Consider the following 14,748-nt stretch of genomic DNA (forward strand, 5'->3'; position numbering starts at 1 on the left):
TTTGCATTATTCATTAAAAACGAAATGTTTTTAAATTGTTGACGAGTACGAGTATATGGGTATCATTATCCTTGAAAGAGGCAAAACGCTGTACCCGCTTCATTTTTAATTTGAATAATGACTTAAACATTTTTTTTTTAAATTCCATTAACAAACTATCTACTCGCGAGGTGTAGAATGAACGCCAACCTATTGTGTATGTTTGTGGTGACGTTTATGATTGTGTCTTTATTGAACTTCAATCTTCATTTCTTCAAAACAAAGAGGTTGATGATGAATAGATTTTTTTCTTTGGATATCATTAACTTTGAAAGGAGGAGTAGAAACAATTTTTTTTATTCGGAAAAATAACGTTTATTGTTGGTAAAAGTTGAAAAACTAAATATTTCATTGCCTCATTAAACTTTGGGCTAAACGGAGTATTTTTATTAAAAATCCCATTAATTTTATTTACGACCGGTGGTATCTAAAATTGTTCGATAAATTATAGTAAGAATTAACATTTATGTCACATACAATTTTCATCGACTTGCATCGTTATTATTGTGTTTATTGTAAGAAACCAATACCCAGTATGTTAACAAAATGGACTTTTTAGGCGCTCTACTGAAAGAACTTGTCGTTTACGATAATTCCGATAAACACGTATCTGTGTTAACAATCTGTATTAATTATTATTATTGTTAATAAAAAAAAACTATCTTTGAGTAATTATTATTATTAATATTAAATAAATCACCTATAGTCCTCTCGCAACCGGAACAAAAGTATGTTTTTTCACAGTAAGCCATTTAATTAAAATACCTTATATTTTTACGGATGGTTTAAGGAAAACAATTGAAGCGCACAGGGAAAAAACAGTAGTATTCACATTATGAAAATTTTAGAGTACAGCAAAAACAAAATTCGTAAATTCCTCTCCCTCATACATAAGAACAAAATAAATCACATTAAATGTTATTCTAATAAAAAATGTATTTATTTAAACAATCTATTGACATAAATAAAAAAAAAATTATGGCATAAACTGAAAAAGATAAATTAAAAAAACTAGAAAAGTTTTTCTAATATTTCTAGTTTTTCTATCTTTTCTAGTAAACTAGAAAATCCTAAAAACTAGAAAAACCAGGAAAACTAGAATAACTTTTCTAATTTGTCTATTTTTTCTAGTTTTCTAGTTTTTCTGGTATTTCTAGCTTTTCTAGTTTTTCCAGTTTTTCTAGTTTTTGTATCTTTTCTAGAAAAACTAGAAAAACCTAAAGAAAACAAGAAAAACTAAAAAATCCTGAAAAACTGGAAAAACTAATAAAACTAGAAAAGATATAAAAACTAGAAAAACTTTTCTAATTTTTCTTGTTTTTCTATCTTCTAAACCTAGAAAAACTAGAAAAGTTTCTCTAGTTTTTCTAGTTTTTCTAATTTTCTTAGTTATTCTAGTTTTTCTGGTTATTCTAGTTTTTCTAGTTGTTCTAATTTGTCTAGTTTTTCTATCTTTATATCTTCTAAACCTAGAAAAACTAGAAACGATAGGAAAACTATAAAAACTGGAAAACTAGAAAAATTAGAAAAACTAGAATAACTTTTCTAATTTGTCTATTTTTTCTAGTTTTTCTGGTATTTCTAGCTTTTCTAGTTTTTCCAGTTTTTCTAGTTTTTGTATCTTTTCTAGAAAAACTAGAAAAACCTAAAAAACAAGAAAAACTAAAAAATCTGAAAAACTGAAAAACTAATAAAACGAGAAAAATTAGAAAAACTTTTCTAATTTTTCTAGTTTTTCTTGTTTTTCTATCTTCTAAACCTAGAAAAACTAGAAAAGTTTCTCTAGTTTTTCTAATTTTCTTAGTTATTCTAGTTTTTCTGGTTTTTCTAGTTTTTCTAGTTCTAATTTGTCTAGTTTTTCTATCTTTATATCTTCTAAACCTAGAAAAACTAGAAACGATAGGAAAACTATAAAACTGGAAAACTAGAAAAACTAGAATAACTTTTCTAATTTGTCTATTTTTTCTAGTTTTTCTAGTTTTTCTGGTATTTCTAGCTTTTCTAGTTTTTCCAGTTTTTCTAGTTTTTGTATCTTTTCTAGAAAAACTAGAAAAACTAAGAAAAACTAAAAAATCCTGAAAAACTGGAAATATACGAGAAAAATTAGAAAAACTTTTCTAATTTTTCTAGTTTTTCTTGTTTTTCTATCTTCTAAACCTAGAAAAACTAGAAAAGTTTCTCTAGTTTTTCTAATTTTCTTAGTTATTCTAGTTTTTCTGGTTTATCTAGTTTTTCTAGTTGTTCTAATTTGTCTAGTTTTTCTATCTTTATATTTTCTAAACCTAGAAAAACTAGAAACGATAGGAAAACTATAAAAACTTTTCTAATTTTTCTAGTTTTTTTAGTTTTTCTGGTTTTTCTAGTTTTTATAGTTGTTCTAATTTTTCTAGTTTATCTACTTTCTATATTCTAAACCTAGAAAAACCAGAAAAACTAGAAAAGATAGAAAAACTAGACAAACTAGAAAATATAGAAAAACTAGAAAAACTTTTCTAATTTTTCTAGTTTTTCTTGTTTTCTATCTTTCTATCTTCTAAGCCTAGAAAAACTAGAAAAGTTTTTCTAGTTTTTTTAGTTTTTCTAATTTTCTGAGTTATTCTAGTTTTTCTGGTTTTTCTAGTTTTTCTAGTTGTTCTAATTTTTCTAGTTTTTTTATCTTTCTATCTTCTAAACCTAGAAAAACCAGAAAAACTAGAAAAGATAGAAAAACTAGAAAAACCAGAAAAACTAGAAAAATTAGAAAAGCTAGAAAAACCAGGAAAACTAGAAAAACTAGAAAAATTAGAAAAACTAGAAAAGTTTTTTTTAAATTGAAAAAAAAAAATTCATAATGTGACTACTACCGTTTTCCCCTGTGCTCTTCAATTGACAATATTAAAACATTTTTTTAGTTAAAGTTTAAACCAAAAACTCAAATACGGGAAACACGTGTTTAAAAAGAAAACTAAATTTTGGTACACGAAAATATTTGGCTATAACCAACCTAATATACCTTATTTATTTATAGCTCATAAAAGTTAAATCCTAATAGTGTCACTAATATTAATAATTTGAATACACTTTTTAAAAGTAAAATAAGAATTATTGTTTATTTATTGTAAAAGCATTTTTAGTAAAAGTGAGAAAGTTTACTCCATTTGAAGAATTTTCGAGTAATTGCAGCAAGTTAGTGAAATTTAAAAAAATTAATCGTGTGTCTAATTTAAAAAGAGAGTAATGTCTAATGAACTTATTCAACTTTGAACCCAGTCGTAAAATACATGGCCTTTCTTAGGTCATTCGGTGCCTAGGGCAGCTAAAAACTCGGACAAAACTACACAATTAAAAACAAATCAGATTTTATTTAACGCGTCTAGTTAGTTTTTAAAATTGCATCATGTTGTAAAAATAACATTTTTTATTGTTTTCATCTTGTTCTGTCCGTATAAAATTTTAAGCTAAGAAGAACCTTATTATACAATACTATATATACTAATTATAAATTATAATGCATTGTCACATCTTTTTAACGTTTTACTAAACTGTAAAAATAATACAATGTTAACGTTTCTTAAATATATGTTGTATAAATCGAGCTGTACAGTAAAAATCAACATGATGTAAATTAACACAGTACAACAAAAATAACAAAAAGTAAAAAACTAGACCAGTAAAATTAAATACCTACTGTAAAATCTATCATAGTCTAAACCAGAACAGTATAAATCTAAACCTCGTACAGCATAAACCATTAGGTATAGTAAGAAGTTAGGAAAATGGGATAAAGTCAAAATATATTAAATCTGAAAGTGATTTTATCGCAATCAAACTCTTCGTTGGGAATTTGTGAATAGTAAAAGCCAGCACAATAATAAAACTAGCTAAGGAAAAACTAAAAAGTGAAGTAGAAAACTAAGCCGAGAACATCATAACTAAGCACCGTATAATTCAATACCTACAAAAGAAGTCGGCAAAGTTGAGTAAAATTATTATTAAATATGAATGTGAAATATAACACAATAAAATTAACGTAAACGTAAACATTAACATAACGCTTTGATGCAAATCTGCAAATAGTAAGAACCCAGGACAGTGTTAACCAACATAGCTCAAACTAATTACAATACAAACGAAGTATTGACTAAACCAGCAAAGCCTGAATCAAGCACAGCGAGGAAAAATTACCAGCGGGGTCCAGTATGCACAGATTCACATCGAAGCGTTCGTATGCGATGAAATCACGTTAATATTTAATAATTAGTTCATCCGAACTTTTCTAACTTCATCTATATCGATTTTTACGTTATTAAATTTGTACTAGGTTGGTTTAGACTGATTGGTTTGGACTGTGTTGGTTTTTTAAAAATGTATTTGAAATAGAGTTTTTTAATGATCAACCAGCAGTCTATGCACTCTGCATTACCTTAATTAACAGTAATTATAATATTGCGCTTTAAAATTTAATATTTCGATTTTTTTATAAATAGTTAAAAAATGTACCTAAATAATTTATGAGGTAAGATTGTGCCATCCCTAAGACTTGCCGCTCCGGGCTCTGTACGCCTTTTCTCATTACTTTAAAGTACTACTTTATAGTTAAATTATTGTCTAATTAAAAATGTATTCAATATTTAAAGTATTTGGATATTTAATTAACCAATGACTTGAATTTTACGAATATTAAAATTAAAAAATAAAGTATTCAAATTTGAATCACAACCCAGAATCCTATTTAAAAACGAAATCCCCTAAGTAGAGGAAACGTTAAACACATGCATTCGTTTTATTATAGGTAATCATTAAAAATAAATGTTTAACATGGACGGATTATTTTTTGTATTATACAATCATATTTTTTGCTGTTTTTATTACAGATTTTGCACATTCTTGGTAACATTGGAAAATCAAAATGATCCGAATTCATCTATCCACGCTTGGTATTTTTCGATATCTTGGTTGGTTACAGTCTTTCGACACCTTTGTATTGCTTCGTTGAAATCTTGTACAGTTACCGGCAAGTCGATGTCAGCTCGTTTAATATTTTTGATTTGATCCGGTGTTTGGCCGACAATTTTTCGTCGCATACCCATCATGGCCGCATCCCTACAGACATTGGCAATGTCCGACCCAGTGTAACCCCTTAACTTGTTCACTACATATCGATAGTCAAACGATTCATCGAGATCCACGCCTTCCAGGCATAACTTCAATAATGCCATTCTAGACTCATCTGTAATAAATATATTATAAAATTATATCAGTTTGGCATGTGTTAGGAGAAATTGACGAGTCACCATAAAATGTAATCAAATTACTATACCGTTTGGTAAAGGCAAGTATATTCTTTTTTCGAAACGTCTTCTAAAAGCGTCATCGATATCCCAAGGGTGATTAGTAGCTGCCAAAACCATTATAGACGGACTGTTTTCTTCTTCACTATGGAACAATAATTACACATTAATACAACGTACAATCGGAATCATAACCTAACCAATCTGAGACGCCAACGGTATTGTTTAGAGAGTTAAATAAGGATTAAAGAAAACGATAAATAAATAAATATATTGTTTATTAGTGTCTTGCATTTAAAAAAAACACTAAAATATTAAATATAACCCTTAATAAACGGAGACAAAAATCATGATGGTACATGACCGAATATTTTCTTAATTATAATTAACTGAAACGGAAAGCCCCCCTTTTCTGTCTTTATAAAACACTATTCAGATGAGTTTGTTACACTATAGTGTTTTACCTAATTGAATTTAAACCGTCCATGTGTATAAGGAGTTCTGCTTTGAATCTCCTTGATGCTTCATGTTCACCTTCGGATCCCCGTAAGGAGCAAAGGGAATCGACTTCATCTATGAATATAGTAGACGGAGAATGCACTCTCGCCATCTCAAACAATAGTCTAACTAGTTTTTCTGATTCTCCTCTATACTTCGAAGTCATTGTTGACGACGAAACATTAAAAAACGTCGTTCCACATTCAGTGGCTACCGCCTTGGCTAGCATTGTTTTGCCTGTACCTGGTGGTCCAACCATCAAAACACCCTTCCAAGGTCTCCGAATGCCCTATAACATTTTCTGGTTATTAATCACGTTTATAGAGTTATTTCATTATGCGTTAATCTAATAATTTAAAATTGAGCAGTAAAAGAAATGCAATAAATACGATCGATAGTGGTAGGTATTACAGAGAAAGGTTCAAAATCCGAATTTCTCAGTTTATTTTCCAGATTTGACAAATTAGCCGGATTTTCGAATCTATTTTACTTTTTTTTAATCTAAGTTAAATAATAAAAAACTGTTACAAAATATGAGAATGCATAAGTTTATAACGTTTATTTAAAACGAATTTATTATTATTATTTAACTTAGGTCTTTGAAAAAAAAAAAATAATCATTCATGGAAATATCATAAGTGCATAATTTAACCTTTTTGAGCATGTGTGCAAGCCACTATGAATTACGGTTCACTTAAGTTAACACATATTTTACACTTGAATCACTCGATCACTTAAAATTGTAGAAAGGAGTGAATAAGGAGTCGGGACTCGGGCGGTTTAGAAGGAATACGATACGACGATGCATCATTATTGTATACTAAACAACAAATATGTCACAGTATCACACGTTGTATACTTGTAAATGTAATATTAGGTAAGTAATATTATGCATTTCATTAACATAGTTTAATTTCCTTGTCTTCGTATTCATTTTATGTATAGTAAAACTGTTATACATAGCAATATAATATATCGCCTGTCTACACGCACCTTGAAAAAATCAGGCATTAGCATCGGCAAAACCATAGCTTCCTGCAGTAAATTTTTTGCGTGCTTTAATCCCGCTATTCGGTCCCATTGTACGTTTGGGTTCCTTTGTAAAATGTCTTTTTCGATTATATCTATTAAATGGGCCTCATAGCCTATGAGTGCTTTGGATTTTTGGATTTGTTTTTTTTGATCGGCTTGTCGAGCTGTAGATGGTGCTTGTGAGTTTAACGGAGGTATCACTGGTTTTGTTCTATATCCACCGGGATGTGAACAACACCTAATTGAAAACAACAACGAAACAATAAGAGGATATATATTATACTTTTTACTAAACGCTTATGATTAGAATTTTTACCTATCTCTCCTCGTTGTTATAGCCGGCAGTAATTCTGGATCACTTCTTCTTAATGTTGCAGCCCACTTTTCTGATGGTCCGTTCGATCTTCGTTGCTGATGATTGTCTAAATTATCGAAGTTTATTCAATTAAACGGTAAATATTAAAACTAACACAAAGAGTTAAAAAAATAGGTGTTTTTTCGGTATGATTAATGAGTGCAATGTTAACAAATATTTCAATACCGTGGTTAGATCGATTTATATTAGGTGTTGAGTTCTGCATTGTTTGTGTTTGTTGAGACGACGATCTGTATAGATGAGATCTTTTTGAAGATTGGTTTGTTCGTCGTACAGGTTTGGAAAATGATGCGAATGATGAAAATGGATCCAATAACGAATCCATCATTCGAGCTACTTCTTGTTGCACTATCCATCCTGTTGGTCTATTATTAGACGATCTAATTAACAAAACAAGTATCTTTCTTTACTAATTTTAAGGTTTGGTTTGTAAATAAAAATATATTCATTCAGATGTATGAAAATGCACTTAATAGTTAATAATTCTAACATAGAAGAAGTAGGTACTTTCAGATACTTGTTTACATATATTTCGTGGGGCTTTCAAAGTATGTATAATTATTGAAAAAAAATAATAAATTGTTATTTTAGTAAATAAGAGTGCGGCTATAAAAACAACTAAATTAATGATTTATTTACAAAAATATTTAAATTGTATTCATTACGCCGTAAAATGAAATGCATATAAATATATGTATAACTATCAACTATTAATAGTTAACTCTTTTCGAACTTATTTAATAAATTGAATTAATTTTTACAATTTAAATACTTAAAATTAATAGGAATAGGAATTATTTAATAATGAAATTATGAATTACTTAGTAAGAAGTTGATATTATAAGATTAGTAAGTAATGATACTAGCAAGTACTCACTGAAAAAACGGATCGCTCAAAAAAGAATTATTAGATAGCCATGACATTTTAAATGTAAAAATAATATATTATCACAACCTTAATTATTAATCAAAATAATGACTATAATATAAGTAAATAATAAAATATGCTTAGTTTGTGGTAGGATGTTGTTTGTTGTAATATGAAATTTTAACGTTTCTAAGTATATTAAAAAACAAGTATCCATGGAAACGGCTCGTAAATACAAGTTGTGACATATAGCTAAAAATGAAATGTTGATATTATTTATTACAGTGATATGTATTTTTTATTTTTATTGAATATTATGTATATTGTATGGTTTCAAGTTTGGAAACACAATCTGTACCTTGTCTGAAAAAGCCAAGTTCCATTTATGAACAAAGGTATTAACTCATTTTTGTATACATTGTAATCCAGTTTATCTTCTCTAAAAAACCATGTTTCTAAGCAATTAATTAAGGGGCTAAATATGTTCTTATGGAAATAAAAATGTTAATGTTTATTTGCCAAAAGCTATTGTAAATGTGAGTATTATAATTGGTTATTTTAGACCCAAGGTACAGATTTATTTGAAAAATTATTCGTATAATAATAAAAAAACATATATGTAGTAACTACTAACTAGTTATATAGTGTAACCTACATCATCTGGACATACAATTAATTTATACATTGCCCATAACAATTAACATTTGAAGGGCACAGAGAGAAAAGGGAAGTAGTTTATCATCTACAACCGGAAACTTTTCTCCGGAAACCATGGTCCCACAGATGTTAGAGTCGGAGGAGAAATGGAACGCGACGGCCAGCTTCTTTCAAGAGGTTTTGAAGAAAAAAGAAGCGGATCAAAGGGAGAGGCAAAATTTGGAAGCAGGATTTGTTTTAAAAACCTAATTGTATTTTGTTAACATTGTTTTATTAAACGATAGGGCCTTGGGGGGTGAATGGGTGAACTTATGGACATAAGTTTTCATTTTTGTTTAATATGAATCTATATTTTAGTGAACAAATTTGATAAAAAAAAACTTTGTGGTGGTGTCCATATTAAATTTTATAATGTAGTGTTATAGTCAAAACTAACATTGCCACGGTTGACAAAAACTCGTGATAAAAACCTTAAGTTGAGCAAGCTGGTTTTAAGGTTACATAAGGTTGCCTAAAATGACAGAGTATACCAATCACAATGCAATAAATTAAAGCTCTAAAAATACATTTTCTATAATATTATTTTCAAATAACTATATCCTCAGAATTAAGACATTAAATAATAAGTAATTAGTAATTAATTTTAAAATAAACGTAATATCAGTGTAAGAACTTTGTTTTAATTTTACAAAACAATTGAATAATAAATTATAATATTATTTTGTATATAATTTTTGTTGAATATCAACGACCTAAATACATTTTTAAAAAAATTATATTTCTTATAAGTAGCATTTTCAAATCTTAATTTGACATAAATAAATCTAACATTATGATAAAATGAGTCGAAAATCAGTTGTCACGCAAGCCTTTACAACGTGGTAAAAGTATACCTAGACAGACGATAAGCATATTAAAAACATCAGAAATAAAGCAAAAAGAAAATACCAAAATTAGCTGTAAGCGTGTTTGTAATTCCATTGACCTTTGCCCCCAAACTCGATCGATAAACATAGCATGTTTTCTTTTAGGTAAAAATCCTACCTTTTATAATAAAGTTGTATTGTACCTTTGTGTTATTCCATCTAAGTAGTAAAAAAAATATTTGATAATTTATCCGCTTTTTTTCGGGGTTCCTTAACATTATTTTATGAGGTGCCTAGACCACAAGTAACTAAGAATAATATAATTATTGTACTCCTATTTTATAATTAGTACATATTGTACATAAGTGTAAGTCATTGTACAAATTATTTGAATACGCATACAAATGTTATGCAGATATTACTGCTATTTACTCAAAAATGTAATAAAGACTTAGCTTTCGTGTTAAGAAATATATAACTTTATATAGTACGAGTAAATGGTAAAATATAAAGCTGCACTGCGGTGTACAGTTCTCTATTAAGTTCAAGCGATTATTGTAATTCTATAATTGTTAAAGTATGTAGTATAAAATGTATTGTTTACTGTTGACGATTGACGCATTTTTAAAGCTTTTTTTTATTTTCCTGCATGGCTTTCATATTCTGCATTTTAGGAATAAAAAATCTAAAATCCAGAATTACAAAAAATAAGTAGTTGGTACTATTTTTAAGTTTTGAAAAATTAGAAATAGTGCTAACAGTAGACTACAGTCGTCAAAATACGCATTCGAGTTCAAGTGAAATATTTTTGTGGATAGGGCTTTTTATTTAATAATAAACTTAGTTTCAACATAAGGAAAAGCCAAGAAGATTGAAGAATCAATGCCTGAGTTGTGTAAGCAGGTGGAAGTGGTTCCATTTAATATCGTGAACAAAAAAATGAAGATAAGAGTTAAGACACTACATTCCGTACTTGAGAATATAAACAAGATCAGTATCTTGTTTATAACTGATAAAGCTTTTTGCGACCTATGCAGAGGCTAGGTACTCAGATTGCAAATTCCCATTTACCAGACATCAGAGTTAGTGGAAGCGGCAAAAAGGCTACCATCTGGTAAAACACTTGAGTCAATTAAGGTAGTTAAGATTATATTTGGGATTAAACCTAATATCATATTAGGTTTATACAGCCATTGCTTAATGGTGAGCTTTTTACCCAAAAAATTAAAAACATGAAAACTGGTCTTACTGGGACCGCTTCTGTAGATTACGATGTACGACGGCTTGCTGATGATAGTACACGTTGGTTCAGCGAAGACAAGTTCCGATCACCAGAAAAACACAAATTTATCAATGAAACTTATTACAAACTGGTTGAAAAATAATGGCCTGAACTTTGCCACCCATAAAACCGAGGCAGTAATGCTGATGCCTGACTGTCAAACGAGCATATAGCATTCCAAAGCTATGTAAAAATGATTACAAGATTATTAAGAAGTCAATCAGGTACCATAAATACGATACCGTCAATTGACATCAGACAAAGCAATGAGGATTGTTTTTGTCGGTGTTGGTGAGTTGCGGCCCGGGTTTATGAGAGGGACGTATGAGTTGCGGCCACATAATAATTACATCTTTATATCAGCCTATTAGCGTTACCCAGGAGACACCACGTTGAGGTTGGCTGAGTTGTCTCCCAAAAATGTGTTTTTTGGTCAAGTTAAGGTCAAGTTTGGTCATGTTATTTACCAATGAGCGTTCCGTCGTTGTCATTTTGGTTATTTTTGTATTATTGAGAGAATTTAAAACTTAAAGTTTTGACAAATTCAAACTGTCCGATTTCTTTGTTTTCTAGCTTTGTTATTTGTTCTCTAATAAACGCTTCTTTCTCGCTTTACTTCTAAATTGTATGTACGTTTCGGATTGAATTTCAAGTAGCACATCAATGAAGTTATAGATATTTGGATGGCTAGTATAGAATGAACCGTTAAATTTTGAATGTAAACTTTCACAGCTGTTTGTGGTACGGTTGTAGCTGGCAGTTAACTGTGCCCAAATGTTGGGGGGGAGGGAACGTCGCGTCTGGTGAAATGTAGTTAAACAAATAAAATCCTATAGGATATTGAGTGGATCTCTTTAAAAAAATCACCTGTATAACTAAATTGGCGATAAAAATTTCAAGATAAAATAGGTTGCACGGGCCGCAACTCATACGTCTATCGAAAACTGCCGGGCCGCAATTATCCGGTCTCCGACATTGTAAACAACACCTCGGGCCGCAACTCACCTACAGCCGTTTCCGTTTTAGCCAGAATAATGTCTAGAATAGTAGGACCAGGCGATGGAAAGAGTAGATTTTTAGTCATTGTGATCGATAGTAGATTGCTATATGCCGCACTAGTATGGGTCGATGTACTCAAATACGAAAAACAAGGTAAAAGCTAAACGAGACCCAAAGAAGAATTATCCTCAGGATAGGGGAAGATCATATAAAACTGTCACTGAAGATGCCATCAAAATAATTACTATTTTCCCCCGGCAAAAGTACTTAAGTCGGAAAGATACAGAATTTACAATTTGAGAACGGAAGTCAAATCGATGCAGGAGGCCAAAACACAAAAGGTATATTAATGGTCATATTAAGTAATACGTCCAGCTCATAAACATGGACGTTTATCATTCCACTTAACCTAAGTTATTATATGGTATGAGTTCTTTAAGCAGTATAACTCTAGAAGAAAAATTATTCATAGAAAAATAAGACTATTTCAATAATACGTTTTAAATTGTTCTTTTTGTCAGCCTATCATTTCTTTAGGATAAAATACAAATTGTTTCCCATCACAACTGCTTTGCACGAGCTAGTATTAAAATAAGATTAACCAAATGTTCACAATGTATAGAGAAGAACTTTAATTATGTCTTAACGTTTTATTTTTTTATGTCTATACTTAATCTTTTTTTATAGACAAATTGTAAAATGTAAAAATAATTCATGTTTACGATTAAATAATTTTGTTAGTGTTTAAGCTACTAAAAAAATAAAAACGTTACGGCATATTCTTCTCTATCCATTAAAAAAATTATATACGATTACTGTATACCACATACGTACCATACTTGTCCCTCGCAAAACCATTTTTCCTGGGTAAATTACGGGTGTGTAGCGTTTTCTTAAATAATAATAACTTTTGTGTTTATAATCATTCAACAAATGAAAGAGGTTCTTTATAAAATGTTCCCAATATTAAATTTTTAATAAAAGTCGAATAATTGTTAAAAATAATTAAAACTAAGTATATTTAAAATAACTAGCTATGTATAACTAAAAAAAGTATCTACTTATAATAAGTTAACTAATGGTAATTAGTAGTTAAACGATTTATTTGTGATACTATAAAAGTAATTATTGCAATCCATCAATTTATAGTAAATCCTATATACTATATTATCTTAACATTGGTAATATTTCTTAGCAGTGAATGTAAGGGTGAATCTTTATTTATATTTAATACTGTATTATATTTTTATCTTGGTCGGCGTTTTCGATATGCAATTTAGCTACATCAGTGTATTTTTGCTTTCTCATTTTTTTTTATTTATGTATTTAGATGTAATTTTTTGCTTTCTTGAAATTTAATTAAAGGTAATAACTTAAAGATAATACGTGGTTGCTGTCAACATACCCGGATGGAAGTTTGTACAAATGCCTCGTGGTGACCGGAACGGTCATTTGTATTTCGAACTCGACGTTTCGGCTACTTTCGGACATGGCGTTGTTGTGGCGACTGAGGGTATAACAGCTAGTATATGCTATTATAGAGGGGAGTGTAATCGATGTTTGGACATCGGTCATTGTCGGAAAACGTAAAATATAATAACTGATGTACGCGACCATGTACTCAGAATAGCACGAGGGACATTGCCCCTCAGAAAGTTTAACATGCAAATATTATTATAAGCACCTGAATGAAATTAATTTGTGAATATATCACAAAATAAAATCTTTCATAAGGTCAATGGTACGCAACATAGAAATCAATCGGAATTATTATTATTAATAAGCAAATGTTTTTTCACACGAAGGTCATTTTGTATTTTCTTTATTATTATTATTCGATTTCGACAAAACTGAACGCTGAACTTTTTATTTGTTTATGAATTTGGGTTGATCCATTTGAGTATTGTTACTGCCAAAATTTCGAAGTAGTTTTTTCTCAAATTGTATACTGTTTAAAGTAGATAGTGCCTAGTGGATGTGAGTTATAAGTTAGCTAAAAGGAATCGGGGATAAACACTTTATGCAGTGCTACAGAAGAATGTTAAAAATAAGTTTGACCAAAAGTTTAAAAACAGCTTGCTTAATTGAAATAGAAAAAAACCAAAAGAGTATAAGTTTTTTTATAAGTTTATAATAGAGTAAGTTCAAATCTATACTATATTGTGTTCTTATGGGCAATATTAAATACTTCTCTTCTGTATATCTTTCAAAAAATAAGGAATAACTATAAACTAATATACGTAGAAAAGAGTTTATTGACAACTTAAAAATAAAACTTATTTAAAAAAATATATATTAATTGTACCCCTTTCTATTTGCATTGGATACGAATAAATGGTACTGATTGTAATTTTGATGTTTGGAACGTGTAAAGCAATCAATAATTACCAAGCAGTAGTGATAAAAAGTTGTAGCAATGTAAAAAGTAACAAATTAGTGGGGTCATTTGGAAGATGGCTAACGAGACACTCCCTCCTCCCTACTATTAAAAGAGCCGGTCACTCAGATCCCCTTCCCCTTTCAAAAACTGAAATAACGCCACTGAAAAAAAATAGAATATACAGGTCTTATATATTAAATTAGAATAATTAAAATAACAGCTATTACCAATTATTATCTTGAGCGAAATTAGCCAATCTAATATAAACTATAAATTACTAAGTAATAACTAGTTGTATCTTTTAAGAGTATCTTTAGTCCTTACCTTTCGCTGATCGAAGGAAGAACTAGCCCTGACGTTTCTCCACTTGCAATAGTGAACGAATGAGGATGTTGTTTTAAAAAAGATAAGATTTTACGTTTGTGTTTTGCATCTTGTTCACCCGCTACCATTTTCATGTTGTGTTTGACAGTAAGTTGTT

General features: G+C 29.4%; 1 protein-coding gene across 2 annotated transcripts; it reads right to left on the minus strand.

Annotated features, from left to right (window-relative positions):
* Positions 1 to 3,653: 3,653 nt before the first annotated feature.
* Positions 3,654 to 14,748, minus strand: LOC126838216 (katanin p60 ATPase-containing subunit A1-like). 2 transcript variants are annotated; one of them, XM_050572431.1, is made up of 7 exons: positions 14,592 to 14,748; positions 7,381 to 7,595; positions 7,156 to 7,261; positions 6,801 to 7,077; positions 5,774 to 6,096; positions 5,339 to 5,454; positions 3,654 to 5,248 (listed from the first exon to the last, which is right to left on the minus strand). In XM_050572431.1, exons 1-7 carry the CDS (start codon positions 14,723 to 14,725, stop codon positions 4,923 to 4,925), a joined length of 1,497 nt encoding a protein of 498 aa, XP_050428388.1. In that variant the 5' UTR covers positions 14,726 to 14,748; the 3' UTR covers positions 3,654 to 4,922. The 2 variants fall into 2 exon arrangements, with proteins under 2 accessions (XP_050428388.1, XP_050428387.1); XM_050572430.1 differs by lacking the exon at positions 14,592 to 14,748 and adding an exon at positions 13,293 to 13,597.

The sequence above is a fragment of the Adelges cooleyi genome, unplaced genomic scaffold, assembly GCF_023614345.1.
Source record: "Adelges cooleyi isolate 19-005CV unplaced genomic scaffold, UGA_ACOO_1.1 ACOO_flye_CR_arks_rails_tigmint_CR_PRNA_30, whole genome shotgun sequence".
Lineage (NCBI taxonomy): Eukaryota > Metazoa > Arthropoda > Insecta > Hemiptera > Adelgidae > Adelges > Adelges cooleyi.

Excerpts from the sequence above, each read along its gene's own strand:
- LOC126838216 (XM_050572430.1), bottom strand. The coding sequence starts at position 13,504 with ATGGTCGCGTACATCAGTTATTATATTTTACGTTTTCCGACAATGACC. Across the intron at positions 5,455-5,773 it reads GACGGTTTAAATTCAATTAG|TGAAGAAGAAAACAGTCCGT; the intron begins GTAAAACACTAT and ends ATTGTTCCATAG. Across the intron at positions 5,249-5,338 it reads ATACTTGCCTTTACCAAACG|ATGAGTCTAGAATGGCATTA; the intron begins GTATAGTAATTT and ends TATTTATTACAG.